General features: G+C 44.0%; 1 protein-coding gene across 3 annotated transcripts in view; it reads right to left on the bottom strand.

Annotated features, from left to right (window-relative positions):
- The window catches only part of RARB (retinoic acid receptor beta), a 156,473-nt gene that overhangs the window by 114,324 nt on the left and 26,124 nt on the right, over positions 1-16,025 (bottom strand). For all 3 annotated transcript variants that reach the window (XM_037144005.2, XM_037144008.2, XM_037144007.2), the window contains exon 2: positions 12,267-12,415. In XM_037144005.2, coding sequence (XP_036999900.1) covers positions 12,267-12,415 — 149 coding nt within the window. The remainder of the gene's footprint in view (positions 1-12,266; positions 12,416-16,025) is intronic.

Genomic DNA, 16,025 nt, shown 5'->3' with positions numbered 1-16,025 from the left:
ATATTCACTTTGCAAATCCACCAATCTCTCTTATAAATGAAGCATTACATGAAATCCTGAGAGGGAAGTGGGCGCCACGTGAAGCCCCAAGAACTGCCTCTGGAGCACTTGAGAACAAGTTACCGAGCTAAATTTATTGTGCGTGCCTCTCGCATTTTGACACCAGCGTATGGGAAGCAGACGCCCTGGCAGACGGGCCACCTGACTGCACTGACGAGTTGGATGACAAACTTCACAAAAACAGTTCTACCTTGTACACTCGAGCAGCCTGCGCTTTGCCGCTCTGAAATAAAACAAAACCGACCCAAACAAAAATGCCCCAGGCGACAGTGCGGGCCATAGAACTGGTGCCAGAAATCTGGGCAGGACGTTGCTAGCAAAGGAATGTCATCTTTTCAATGTGGAACAAGGAACAAGGCTCTAATGGGGCAGGGCTGCCAGAACCCCAGCTTTTCCCCTTCGCCCCAGACAATGTTAGCATTGTGCAGGCGGGGATGCATGCAGATTTCTACTCCTCTCTCTAGACTGTTTTTCAGGGATGAGTTCTAGGGTCCACAGAACAAAACTGCCCCATTCCTGGCATTGCTTACCCAAATGGCACATCCAGCCGCCTTTCTGAAGCGGAAAAATACTGAACAACAACAGAAAGACACAGCTCATAAGCGGAACACGATCCAATCTTGGAATTGGAAGCAATGAGGAAATGAGGAAAAACAGCAATGAGGAAATATCTACAAAGATGTGTGGTTTTCATGGCACGCACGCTCTGTTGGGCTCGTATGATTCTTGTGCGTAAGGACACGTATTTTTGGTGCAACATGAAAATAGAAGACATCTATTTCATCTGGTGCTCCAGAAAAGGGATACCCATCTGTTTCCAAAGCTGCAGCAGGAACTGGCTTTGTAGGTCTTAATAAGAGACATACATCAGTCTCCAACTGTTTGCTTGCCGAAGGGATTTTGTGGGGTCATTCTGACTACAAGTGATATCTCTGCCTGTGAGCTGTCACTGGAATCTCACCCCTGAGAAAGGTCTCACTCCACTGGGGGCAGCCTTCCCAGTCACTCAAGATGGCAAACCGAACTTACGAGGAACACGAAGATGGTTAGAATCACAGACTTTGGTTTCATATGATTCAGGAAAAATAAGTGCAGGAATACATCCAGGTTAGTTTCCACAATAAGTATTTCAGTAACAGAATCAGATTGTAAATCAAGGTCACCAAGGGGAGGTCTTAGTCCTATAAACTCTTACTTTCCTCATCTGGGAAATAAAGGGGCAAAAACTGATTCTACCTACTTCTCTACTTGTTATGAGGATACATACGAAACCTAAGTCAGAAACTGTTAGGTCTTCACCCAGTTCGTTATCTCTCTCTATCATAATAGGTCTGTACCTGGGCACGTGGCCAGAGGACGTCTTTCGCCGTCCATTTCGGTGCTGTGAGCAGCCACTGCCACTGATGTCTGCCCTCCAGGCCCTGGGCTGGAAGAAGCAGGTGTGCTGCCCCCTCCACACTCTCCTGCCTCTTCCAGAGGATGCGAAGGACCTAGTGGGTGCCAAGCTGGAACACTGGAAAAAGCCTGACTCCCCAGTCACTGTGTGAAATACCAACCAGGAATACGTGCCTTGAACGGTTCTCGGAGATGGAAATAACCTCTGTATGAAGCATTGCGCATTTTGGAGTTTTCTTCCTTATACTGTGGCTGAGCTCAGTCTAATTTAATTCCATATGCGAGAAGCACTTAAGAAGCACAAAGAGGCAATTGGAATGTAAGACATTTGTATTGTTTGTATGGTTTTACACAGTTGATGCAGGTGGGGAGAGAGGCCACCTTACACAGTAGCACGACCAGGGACCCACAGCCATGTCCCTGTAGAGAGAAGTACAGGGCCTGGTAAATCAGGAGGACCTTCCCAGGCCATTTCACTTCCTACCACTTCTTTCCAAGAGTTGTCCCAGGAAAAAGAAATAGAATTGGAAGCTTTCCACTTAACCTCTCTAGCAAAAGGTTTAGAAAGAGAGAGGGCTAAAACACTCACCTCCCAAAAGTAACTAAATCATCGCCCATGATGGTATAAACTTTTTTAAAACAAAAATAGTTTTTAGTCATAATTTACCGAATTTGGGGGACTGTAAGATGCACTGGACCATGAGACACACCTAGGTTTTAGAGGAAGAAAATAGGAAAAAAATATTGAAGCAAAAATTGTGGTCAAATATTTAATAACATAAATAACACAGGCCACCCCCTACCCCCACAGCGAGCCAAGTTAGCTATATTCAGACTATAAGATGCACCCCCTTTCCTCCCAGATTGGGGTCTGAAAAAATATGGTATATCACTCTCAGGAAACCCAACAGTATACTTCTTTTTCTTTGATGAAAATACGTCTTTTTGTTGTTGTTTGGTGTAATTATAATATATTGGCACAATTCATTTTTAGATGATGGTCGGTCCCTAGGAATTTTGTAAAAGTAACTTATTTTGCTTTTCATTTGCTTTACATCAGAAAAGTGTTGATTTGGGTGATACTTTTTTTTCAATTGACCAAAACTTCATGCAACAGACTCGAGACCTCATTGGGGAGGGAGCCATTTTCCAATCAACTGGTTAACTATGGACACTGGAAATTATCTCTCCACCATACATCAAAGGTACAATCTTGACCTAAAATCACAGGCTTTCAGCTTGTTTAATAAACAAAAACAGCTAACGAAAGTGGTCTCAATATTTTAAAACAACAACGTAAGCATTTAAATAAGCATTTATGAACTTTCAACTATTAAAAGATTTATAAACTACTTAAAACCACCAACTTAAACAAACTATCATCCGGCCAACACACACACACACACACACACACACACACACACACACACGCAGAAATAGAGGGTTGCGGGCTAACTCAGAATTCACTCTCCACTTCCTGTTTATTTATGCACCAGAAGAAAAAAAACAGACAGATTTTCCTGCCTTTTCCACCCAAAATGATTTCTTAATTTAGGATAACATTTATCCAGAAGGAAAAAAGAGTTTTCTTCTCCTGTAGGAACTGTTAACTAGGAAAGGCCAGATTGCCATCTCAGCTGTTTCGATGTGGCTAAATCGGGAGGTAAATTCTAGATGTTGAGATTTTTACTTTCTTTAAATCACTAAAATCTTATAGCATTCTTGAATATATAGTCCAGTTGCTAGTCCTGAACAGTTAGCTTACAGACAATTTCAAAGAAAATAGCTCTTTGCAGTGAAGGGTTAACTCTGAGGTAGAAGGAAGAAATGACTCAGAAAACGAGCTGGACTTTGACCACCAAAGGCCTGGACCTGTTTAGACAATTTCACAAAAGTTCCCACAAACGTATCATCACAAATCCTATATAATGAAATATAATCCACTACAGAATTAGAATATATCAACTTATATTACTATGTGCATTACCATATAGTTATATCTGCTTGTTATGTATCATTTATTTCTATATTAATCACTATTTAGGTCTAATTTCTGAGAAAAACGCTAATGCATTGAGGCCCCACTATGCGCAGAGTATTGTATGTACAGGCATGAATAATAAAGCTGTGGTGAAGGGCCAGCTACAACCCTCCTGAAGCTTAGAGTCTGACAAAAGAGGCCGATATCAAACACACAAGTCCATAAATAAGTTTATTACAGTTGTGTTAAGTGCTGCAAAGAACAGAAGATTGAAAAATGGGGACCTAGCCTGGGAGTTCTAGAGAAGGCTTCTCAGAGGAAATGATAGGTCATGGTCCCAGCCGAGCGTCTTTCATGCCTGGCTCATCCCCCGCGGTTTGCACAGGGCTATGCAAAACTCATATTAACAGACTAGGGGAGTTCCCATTGCCACACAAAATTGTTATGGGCTATTTCAAGCTCTCTTGTTTTCCTAGTCATCTGCAACCTTTGCCTGGAACACTGTTCTCCTCTTTCTCATCTGAAAAGCACATCTCTCTATAAAAGTATCTCTGCTATAAAGCCTTTCCCGGAATGGGTCAGAGGAGCTGAGGCCCCTTCTCTGAGCCCAGCAACCACTCTAACCACGAGAATCTCAGAACAAGGCCTGTGCACTGTTTATATTTTTGCCCATTCATCCATCTGTACGTAAGTTAAATAGTTACGATGCACCTCTTATTTAACAGGCGCTGGTCTATGTACTTTCTAAACACTGGGACACAGCATTGGGAACAAAATACTCAAAAACTTTTTATCTTGTGTGTATATGATTTAATTCTGTTTTGAATTTGACTTTGTCTTTGTAGAACGGGGATTAAACTACAGATCTATCTACCTCAGAGTGATTCTGTAAAGGCCTAAGGAACAGGTCAGTTAAAGACCTTTAAATAGGTTGCATGAGCTGAAGACAATGTGATCCAAGGTTCTCCCCCCACCCCCCATTTCTTGTACAAGTTAATGGAGCCACACAAAGTAAAACTCAATACAAAAGCTGACTTTGGTACTACTTCACAAGAAGATGCTCCCTGAGTGTGGGTGGGAGGCTGTGAGCCTTGGCCATGAGGACAAGCCAAAGCATAATCCACTCCGATGTGACCTTGGGTCACAGCTCCAGAAGTTCTTCCTTTCAAATTAGAAGTTTAGAATTTAGGCAATAAAATAGCCTGTTTTACAACTTTCAATTCCTATACCTAGAGCCTTTCTCATAGAAAAGTACTTAAATATCTGATGAATGAAAGAATAAATAAATTCTCTGTTGTTGGTTGATTTCAGTAAGGAGAATAGCTCTTGGGGTCTATAAGGGGACCTACAACTGTGGTTCAAAGACTATAATAATGAACTTGATGGTAGGCTTCATAGTTCAGTTTTAGCTACTACAGCACACAGATGTCTTGCTTTCGTTACTGCCTTTACTTCTGTTATATTGTTCCCGGGGCTCAACTCTACAGCAAACCCCTAAGCACAAGCAACTACCAGGGTGGGCAAAGCCGAAAATGCTCTCCAAACAGAGCATAATGTTCGTGTTTACCCACGCCCATTAACAACAAGAAACAATGTCATTTGAAATGGCCTTGGTCAAATAAAATCACTAGGCACATTTATAGTATTTAATAGAAGCTCTAAAATTAAGTACAGACATCCATCTTGCTGATTGCAAAACTTTTTGTGCCTGACCACACTACTTGCTGTGTGCCAGGAAAAAAAAAAAAAACACCCCAAACAGACCAGTAGCTGAACACTGTCCTGGAGATGAGGGCTCCCTCCTTCAGAGGCAAGAAAAACAAAGGCAGATGAGAAAATGGACAAAATTGGCCCTGAGGGACCAAGGGGGCTCGTGGAGCTTAAACTCCTAAAGGCTGCTTTAAATAGAAGGCCACCAACGTGACCTTTAGCAGGCATTTCCTCTGCGCCCCAGCGGACAAGGCACGCCATCGCCGGCACCGGCCTCGCCCCAGGGGCCCTCCACTGGGGCTGGACTGTGGCTCCCAGATGCCGCTTACGGATGGGAAGTTTCCACCCAGCAGCGGCGGAGCAGAGAGAACAAGGACAAAGCACCGGTTGGGCTGGGAGCGTGCCCCTGGGTGGGTCCTGTCTGCGCACTGTCCCTTCTTAGGAAAAGGCTGACTTGCGAGCTCTTCCTTTACTTTTTTTTTTTAAATGCTTTATGGTAAAAATGTCATTTCTTTTATGAAGTGATCCAAACAATAGAGCTGTTTTACTTTTACATTTGCTTCCACCCATTTCTGTTTTTGATTGGCTGCCCCATGAAACCCCCCCATCCAGACCACAACACACCCCTGCTTCCCACCCTTCTGTTTCGGGGTGGCTGAAGCGATGGGGTGTCTTCCAGCAGGCACAGGATTTCAGTCCCGGCCCTAGCCAAGGCAGGCTGTGTGACATTCGTCAAGTTTCTTAACTTCTCTGAACCTGGTTCCTCCTCTGTAAAACGAGGATTATAAAGCCTACTCCCTGCTGTGCTGCTGTGAGAATTAAGTAAAGTACGGGTACCAAATGCCCAAATGCCTGGGGCAGTGTTTTCCTTCTCCCCAGACTTGCAAACACTGGGGACTCCCAGGCCGGGGGGAGCCAGCCCTAACAAGAAATGATAGGTAACGAGTCCCAGTTCAATTGTCAGGTTTACTGTTTTTGGCATAGCCCTTAGTTCAAATGTGTGGAGTTGCTTTTGTTCTACAGCACTGCTGAGGCCCAGACAAGTTCATGGACACCGCGCAGAGTGGGAGAAATGGCCCCAGAATGCAGTGTTCAGTTTCTGATCTAAAATGCTTCCCCTTCTACTCACACACCTGGTTCCGCCGCAGCCCTGAGACCTCAGTGACCCACTGGCAACTCAGGTGCCCTGCAATTATTCTCTGACTGAGCATCCTGTTCATTTCCTTCCAACTCTGGATTGTTTACCATCTGCCCTCTTGTACAAGACAGTAAGTTCCACGAGGAACTTGTCTATCGTGTTTACCGTTGTGCCAGCACCTGGCACAGGCCTTGAAACTTAGTAGGTGTTCAATAAATGTATGTGGAAGGGTGAATACAGGGGTCCCAAGAGACTTACCCATGAAACTGGGAATAATAGAAGACAGCATATAATCAAAGGCCGGCTCTGGCACACTCACCCTTTGTCAAGGTGACCTTGCTGCTTTTCCTCTTAAGGACTGCAGCCCATTCCTCCACCCACTGAATCTGGACTTGACAATGTAACTGCTTTGGCCAACGGGACATTAGTAAATGTGATGCAACCAGGGGTTTGCATACTGATGATGTCTTCTCTTACTGATGGGAACCCATCCACCACATGAATGAGTCCAGGCTGGGCTAACAAACCACGTGGGAAGAGGATCGGTCATCCCACCAAAGTCCCAGCCATGTGAGTGAGGCCATTCTAGCCCACCTGGCCCATGCCAAGCCAGCCCAGATAGAAAGACCCACACAGAATTATGACGAATAGTAAATGTCTACTGTCTTAAGCCAGCAAGCATTTGGGTTATGTGTTAAGCAGAGAAAGCTAACAGATATAGCAGCTCACAGAATACACTCCCCAAACCACTCCAAAACAAGATGCCGGGTGCTTTCAGAAATAGCTCACGTATGAGAAAATAACTCTGACTCTGAGAGATAAGGAAGTGGCAGCTGAGCGAGAACAAAGAGGTGGAAGAGCACCAGACAGGGCGAGTGGTCCTGAGGCACCTGCCGTGGAGTGCCAGGCAAGTGGACATCAACTCTCATTCGGCAACTCTCCTAGGAGGTGGGGAGGGGAGCCGGGGTCCCAAGCCTGCAGTTCCCCAGAACCGGCTGCCCTGCCATCCTGGGCGTGAGTGCTCTGGATTACCAGTTCTAAGTTTTAGAAATTGTAAGAGATAATGCACCACCAAATATGCTTTGGCAGAAGTCATGATACTAGGCCCAAGGGCCAAAAGTGAGCTACTGCTTGTTTTTGTAAGTAAAGTTTTATGGGAACATAGCCATGCTCATTCTTTGACATACTGTCTATGGCTCCTTTCACGCTGCAGCAGCCGAGTTGAGTAGTTGCAACAGAGACCACACAGCCTTCAGAGCCTAAAATATTTACTATCTGGCTCTTGACAGGAGCAAGTTGCCAGCCTCTTTACTAGTGATCAGGTGAGCTTCCGGGGACTGGTTGGGTCTTCAGCTGAGTCTTGAAGGAAAGAGACAGTGTTCATTCAGATATAAAGGAATGGGGAATTGCTGGAAGAACATTACAAGAAAGAATACTAAGATTATACCTGATGTTACATCATGGTCTACAAAAGTCATTATAAGTTAAAGCTAATACAGATGATAACCAAGCACATATACCACTTAGTATGTGCCAGGTATTATTCTCCATGCCTTGTAGTAATTCATTTTATCCTCACAACAATATTATGAGTCAGGTGGTACTATCATCTCCATTTTTTCCAAATGAGAAAAGGGACAGATAGAGTTAAAAATACCTTCTCAAAGTCACAACACTAGCAAGTGCCAAGCTGGGATTCACTCCAGGCTGCACACTTTTTGAAAGGTACAAAAATGGAAAGGTAAAATATGATGAAAGCCAACATGGGGCAGAGATTCTAGCTACGAGCAATAAGACTGTTTCTTACATGAAAATCGGCTTTATTACTTTATATCGTTTAACCTTGCTGGCTAACCACAGCACATATTCACTTCACATACTCTGTCCTCTGCGAAATATTGTCATGGCTCAGCTGGAAATCCCCTAAACTAGACATCCCTTTAGCACATCCAATGGTTATGTTGCTGGGGTGGTCGCCAGGGTGATGCTGTGTCAACAGAGCAGCCACCCCAAAGGTGGACCACAACCTATTCATTAAACTCTGACCCTGAGACTGCCTCCTGGTTCCTAAAAGGACAGAGGTTCTCTCTCCCAAACGATAATCAATAAGCTCATCCCAGTAATGAGAGGCAGAAGCTACCTCTTTAAGAAGGCTATTATTTCTTAAAATTGTCACCTGGGTGCTGTTTGGGGTCCAACTGTAGAGCAGAGGCCCTCAGCCCAGAGTAGTGATTTCTGATCACCAGCCAAAGGATGGGCCACCTTTTCTAGGTCAGCCAGGGGCCGAGGCCGCCCAGAGTGGTACCAAAGCATGGGACCCATTATGTATAAACAAATGAAATATAGGCAGGATTCCAAACGGAAGCTGTCTCTTCACTCATCTCCTGATGTTCACAAGGAAAAAATTCATAGTAGATAGTTTTCTGTAAGATTAGCCTTTACAGAATAATGGGGCTTAAATTTATGTACCTTTTCTACAGGGCATGGTGGCCATTTGTATCAAAAGCTGTAACACTGTATAAAGCCAATGACCTAGAAATTCTATTTGTATCTATTTGTAACTCATTTATCCCAAGGAAATAATCAGATACATACTTAAAGTCTATACATTAAAGCATTAGCTATGAGAGAGAAACTCTGGAAACACACTCATTGTATAACAAAAGGTGATGAATTAAATAAATTAAAACCAGTGGGCAATGTAAAATTCTACTTTGGTAAAAAACAAAAAAATAAAAATAAAAATAACAAAAATAGCAACATCATATACCCATAGAAAAATAGGGTTAGTAGGGGCTGTTTTCTCCTACGGTAGAACTATGGTTGTTTTAATTTTTGAACTGTTTTATACAATAAATTCAGCATTGTGTTGGTAATTTTAAGAAATTATAATAAGTTATTTTGTTTTGGGGAGAATTACATTGTACTTTTGCACTCTCACGTTTTTTAGTTCTGTGAATTTTGTCGCTGTGTTTTTTCCATCAAGAGAAAATGCAGACCTGCCTCTACCAAAGGGAAAAGGCAGTTCACATTTTCAGAGACCCACCCACAAGACAAAACTCCTCAAATCTGACAACTAACTGGCTGGCCAGCTCAGCTGACCTTAAACTGGGCTTATCGCTCTGTTAAAAAGATTTATCATAACATGACTTGGAATAGCTTAACCAAGTTCATCCAAGTTGCCTGTGGTGATGTGGGTTTTGTTTTCATTGGGGTTTTTCCTCAAAAGAATCAGAATCCTAAATTAAAACAAGAGATTCAGAGAATTAGCGGAGGGCTGATTAAAACAGTGTGTACCAGGCAGATTGTGAAACGGCTTCACACATTGGGCCTGGGACCTGCACAAGAGACACTCTTGGTAATTTCCCAAGACATGGTGGGATCAGGGAAACTGAGTTATAATAAACCTCATTGAGATTTCTGGACACCAGATGACTTAAAAGTTTTAGAAATAAAGGAGTGTCTTTTAACTTTCAAATCAGTATTCGAAAATTGTTTTTATATCACACAATGAAATATTCATATATTGGACAAAGTGAACTGGTATTCTGCAGCCTTCTCAAACCTCAGGATAAATTTAGATTCACCTAGAGGTTACCAATAATAAAGTAATAATTAGACACACAAATGTTTTGCTTCTTATCCAGCTGCTAACTGCTGGCTGTGTCAACTTTCCTGACCACTGTATCTGAAGCTACAAGGCAAGCAAGTGCCTTTCAAACAACAAACATGATTCCAGAGGCAGAGAAATGTGCCTGAGTCGTTCAGGAATTTCCCCAAACTGGTCTTGCCTTGTAAAATAATACATGTTTATTCAAACGATTCGAAGGGAGGGAAAGCACACACAGTTTCGTTGAGGGGCTGAGTGACATTTATATGTTTGTTCAACCTACATCTTTAAGTCCCCGCTATCTGACAGATTGTGTGGGAGATGCTGGGCAACAGAACCAGAGGCCTCTCCACTCTGTGTTCACAGGCAATTAGACATGCAGTGTGATAGAGTGAATGTACAAAAAAAAAAAAAAATCCTCAATTTCCTCTCCCTGTATTCCTGCCTCTCATGTGACTTTGCAAGTCCTTGAACTAAAAAGTTGAGTTTCTGTTCCTACCTCCTGAGTATGGACTGGCCTTATGACTTGCTTGGGCCAACATGATGTGTCAGGAGCGAGAGGGTGCCACTTTGGAGCCGAGGCCTTGAGCGACCTTGTGTGCCCCAATTTTCCCTTCTGCCTGTGCAAAGAGCTAAGGCCAGCCCACTGGGAATGAGAGGCCACATGGAGGAGAGCTGAGCTGAGGGGGCCCCAGCCAACAGGCCGTACCCCCAGAGGAAGAGCTGACAAACCAACCTGGGGCTGACCAGTGATACACACTGGAGCACAGCTGAGACTGGGTGAAGCAGCAGGAGGAGCCTGGCCTAACGTGCCGATCCAGAGAACTGTAGGCTAAATACTGTGTTGGCCAAAACGTCTGCTGCGTTTTTTCCATACGATGGGTCTCATAGTGCTTAGTCGTCTTCAACTTCATTCAAAACCATTCTGTTAGACTGTACAGCTGTGATACCAGCATGCATTTTAAAAAACCTATCAAAACTGGTGAATTTTTCTGCAGCCATTTTAGTATTGAAGACGAAGAATACACGCAAAATTCTCAGCATATTGTGCTTTCTAGTTCAAGAAAGGTAAAAACACAAATGAAATGCAAAAAAAAAAAGATCTGTGAGTTTATGGAGAAGGTGCTGTGACCGATCGAACATGTCAACAGTGGTTTGCGACATTTCTTGGTACTATTGATATTTTGGCCAAATAATTCTTTGGGTTTTATGCCCTGGGAGATGTTTAGCAGCACCACTGGCTTCTGCCCACTAGAAGCCAATAGCGGTACAACACAAACATACTGAAAATATCCAAATCAATGAAGTTATTGGTGAAAATGAAAATGTGTCTCATGTTACAGAAAAAAACGTAATGGGCTTTTTGGCCAACCCAATAAAAAGCTACAGTTTTAAGCCACTTGGTTTTAGGCTGGGTTGTTACACAATAGTGCCTAAACAATGCACAAGGAAACAACAAGCGCTAACTCCGATAAGCCAAATACAACAAGCCACATGGCACCTGAAGGGAGCACCTGCGATAGTATTCCTACATGTTTACAATTTCCCGTGAATCATGCAATTTAGGTATATAAACCACAGGCCTGAACACCCTTTGGAGAGAACACAAAGAAGCTGTGTTATCTGGGGAAGGGCTGGCTCTAGCCGGCCACAGTTCCTTTGAAAAACTGTCTATGGATGAGTTGGATTTGCCTGGGAAGTCATTCTTTGTTTCTTTTCTCTCTTAAAAAAAAAAAAAAGCTCTTTCACTCAATTAAGCCTGTTGGACTCGATAACAATTGTCTAGCTTGATTCAAAGCAGCCATACCCTCTCTGACACATGTTCAGCCTCCAGGACTCTGTCGGCTGGAATTTTAAACCCAGTCCCCCTGAATTTATGACATCCACACAGTAGCAAGTCCCTACAGGCCGAAAATCAAACTGTGATTCAAAGGCCACGGGGCTGAGGAAACAGCCAAGAAGATAAATCCCCATTTCAACCTTGGATTCTCTGCAAGTTGATTCAGTGGCTTGTCAGTCATATTTAAAAATAAAACAAAACTGCAGAGACACCAGACGGCATGTTTTAAGGAGAAACAGGACGATGCTTCTCAGAACTCCTTCGAGAGGCTCTCGCTACCTGAAAAGGACTGCTCGGTGTTATTTCAAGGGCCCTAGAGCGTGTGGCCCCCATCAATCATTTGCCGAAGTTCCTGAATTTTTAACTAATGAGATACAAGAAAGAAATCAAACCATTAAATGCAAGCGAGGCCACCGCCCTGATGGAAGGTGACGGGACAGGTGTCTGAGGGGCCCATTTCTGGAGCTGGGGAGGCCGCCTTCGATGAGCACATGGAGGACAGCACACCGGGCGCGGGGCCGTGGGTACTCACCTTACAGCCCTCGCAGGCGCTGACCCCATAGTGGTACCCTGAGGACTTGTCCTGGCAGACGAAGCAGGGCTTGTACACGCGGGGGGGAGGAAGTGGAGACGGAGGGCTCGGGACGAGTTCCTCGGAGCTGGTGCTCTGTGTTTCAATCGCTACAACAGAGAGAGAGAGAAAGTGGGTTTCGGTTCATTTCTGTTCACCGGTGAATGCATGGGCCTCTGCCCCCCATTCAGCGGTAACACTGGCAGAGATAGGCCCACAAAACCATTTCCATTGCAGGCACAGCAGTGGGGACACTGACTCGGATGGGGTGCTTGGCAGTTTACAAAGCAATCCTGTATGTCTCTTTCATTGTGAAGGAGGTGACTGGACCGCCAATTTACCCTGAAGAGTGACAAAGTCAGAGGCGTGCAGCGACTTGTCCGAGACCAACAGCCAAGCCACAGAGTCAGATCGTCACACTGCAAACCCCGGGCTCTCACTGCTCTTCTGTTTCTGCTAGCTTCTGATTCAGTTAGAGCCTCGGAAATAACTTGTTTGACCCTGTTGCTCAATTAGCCAAAAGCAGATTTCCTGAGGACAACTGAAGATGCCCAAAGTTGCCACTCGGCCAGCACATGGGGAGGGCCTCTGGCCGGTGTCCTAACCGATCTTCATTGATAACAGTAATACTGGCAAGTCCTCTGCTACTCAAAGACAGCTCTCTGGACCCACAGCATCAGTGTCCCCATTGATAACAGTAATACTGGCAAGTCCTCTGCTACTCAAAGACGGCTCTCTGGACCCACAGCATCAGCGTCCCTTCAGAACTTATTTGAAAATATACTTATCAGGCCCCAGCTCAATGGAATCAGAACTTACATTTTAACAACCCCCCCAGGAGACCAAATGTACAATTAATGTTTGAGGGGCACTGCTTTATGCTAATCATGGCCGAGAGTTATGTTGCTCACTCTTTATTCTGGATTTAGACACACAAAATTCCTCTCTTTCATTGTTTAACCACCCAAATTCCACAGGAAATAGGAATTCATAACATTTAATACTCAAGTATTCTCCACTTCCTACTCTACGTGCAAAGTCAAAGCAAGGCCCAGCCCTGTTCCTATCACAGGCAAAAATGCGTATAAAGTATGATGGGTACGGGGAAAGAAGTGATGGAAAGTGGTCAAAGAATGTTCCAGAATCTCCAAATCTCTTGACAGCATACAGAAGTTTCCCCAAAGTATAAAATGCCCAGCTGTTCCACTGCCCACGGTCTCCTGGATTAAGGCATTCTGTGGACTGAACAGTCCTATGGCCAAACTCCCAGCCTCTGCGGCCAAGACGCCCACCAGATACACTGTATCAGTCTTCGTCCCACAGTCCTGCTGCCGCACCAGGCTGGGGATCCACCTCAGCTACGTTGGTGGCCTCTTCACTGTCCCTGCTCCTCTACGCTGGAGTCTGTTCTTCAAACAAGCAGTAAGGTAACTGTTCCAAAAGTTAAAAGCAGTCCCTCTCACTTACCTGTTTAAAGCTGTCCAATAGTCACCAATTAGATCAAAGCTCAGCTCCTTACTATGTTTCATGCAGCTCTCCAGGACACGGCCCACGAGCAACAGCACTGGTTCTCCTAACCAATAGACTTCCCAGGACTTGCCTTCTCTTCTACCTCTTGGGCAGGCCAAGCTCTCATACCATCTTAAGGCAATTGCACACTAACCACTTCTCCTACCCGGACATTCTGGGACCTTCAGCGCTCTGGTTCCTTTTCATCTCTTTGATCTTAAGAGCATATGTTACCTTCTCCAAGGTGACTTCTGCAAGTAAAATGCCCTATGCCATTCCTCACTCCTGGACACCATAGCCCATTGTTTTGTTTTCTATAAAACTCTCTGATTCTACATTTAGAAAGTTTGTGTATAATTTTATTTTATACCTCTGCCATACCTTCAAGTATGGGTACAGTGAGGCCAACGAACTTACCTACCTTGTTTACAATGTGTTCTAGGCCCAGAAGAGGTCCTAGCACAGAGCAGCTAAGTAATCAATAAATATTTATTGAATTAATATATAAACTTTTTCTTCTTTCATTACAAACACTAAGTGCTTCTCTGAGTCCATAAATTACACTCACTTGCTTACTTTAAAAAATAATTGGTTATCCTTTTGGAATAGAAGGAACTATTATTATAGTAGTTTTATAATTCAGAAGAATCTTGGAATGAATTCGGTAGAGTAACGCGAGTCTAGCAGATAAACCTACTGGAGTCTTCGCTGGTTAGAGCCCAGGGATCTGGGACGAGAAAGCCCCTGCTCGGGACAGCCTGGCACAATTATGTCAAGTGTTCTGCAGGTAGGCTGGCATCTGAGGTGTCTCGAAGGCTTATCAAATGCAAAGCATTCCTCACACCAATCAGCTTCGCGAAAAGCAAATGGGTGATAATGACATCAAGAGGAAAACAGTACTTGTTAAAAGTACAAAATAATAGATTGCTCTTTGTTAAAACCTAAGAAAACATGCACACACAGGATCCCCCACAATCCTTTCACCCCGAGAAAAAAACACTGTTGTCGCCTTGGCATGCACCTCCCAGACATTTTCCTAGGCATAGAAACGTTTTTGGTTTGTTGGTTTACTGAATTATACTGCAGATTCTATTTGGGACTCAGTCTGTTTAACTTTTTCTATCAGGAGTTTATTTCCCAGTCAAAAAAGAGTTCCCCACAAAACATTCCATTGTGATAGGAAGATCTTCACAGCTAATCTCAGCACAGCTCTCTATTTCCTTAGGATACAGTCTCGGAAGTGGAATTAGTTGTTCAAAACGTATGGTTATTTAAAAGTATGTTGTTAGCTTTTAATTCAGGCTGAACAAACTAACTTCTCAGAAGGCTGTGTCAATTAACACTCCTGAAATTGATAGGTAAGTCCTTCCCTAAATGCCTCTGAAAACTTTTAGATGGGTTCTACCGGTGAGCCTCCATGTCTGCCCGAGCGATCCTGCCCCCCCCCCCCCCACCACGACCTCAGTCCATCAGCCAGGCCCTGTGTTCTCTACAGAAGCAACGTGGTGGGGAGGGGTGTGTTTTAACACCCTACTCGCTCCTGTAGAACAGCTAATCTGGCTTGACTGGGGAAGTTGTAAATAGAATTGTTAGGGCTGGATTCAGCTGTCACAGCTATGCCCTGAATTTCAAAAGTGGGTGGTGATTTCCATAAATACGCCACTTCAAATACATTACTTGAGCATCTCACCCTCCCAAAGGGAAGAAACCTAACTGCGGGCGATTTAATACCCGAGCAACTCGGGACAAAGTACACAAAAAGGGAGAGGCCTCTAACGTCCCGAAACATTTTACAAAGGTTGGAAAAAAAAGCTTTCTCTGTGGATGAGAGTCATTTATAACAAATGAATGAATCTAGAAGGCCCTTCCCGAATAGCTGCCATCAATTCGAATGTTCTACTGGAAGCCATCAACTGTGAGCCTTCGGGACTCTTATTAAGGCTGGGGTGATTTCGCCCACAAAACTCTGAACTTTCCCACAACTAGCAATAGATGTTCACATCTTCAATCGCTTATTTCTGCTGAGTGACTATAACATGCCAAGCATTGTGTGATACGCTATGGACAGAGCATGGTATAATCTCTTAGTCGTGACACGTTTGGCCTAATAGAGTAAACCAATGATTAGAATGTAACAGAAGTTCCCAACCGTGGCTATTATTAGAACCACCTGCGGAGTTTTCACGCAGGATATATCTTAGACCCAGAATG

The sequence above is a fragment of the Artibeus jamaicensis genome, unplaced genomic scaffold, assembly GCF_021234435.1.
Source record: "Artibeus jamaicensis isolate MK-2021 breed Jamaican fruit bat unplaced genomic scaffold, CSHL_Jam_final contig_519, whole genome shotgun sequence".
Classification (NCBI taxonomy): domain Eukaryota; kingdom Metazoa; phylum Chordata; class Mammalia; order Chiroptera; family Phyllostomidae; genus Artibeus; species Artibeus jamaicensis.
Note: the sequence above shows the minus strand (reverse complement) of the source record. Positions and strands in the feature narration are given on the sequence as shown.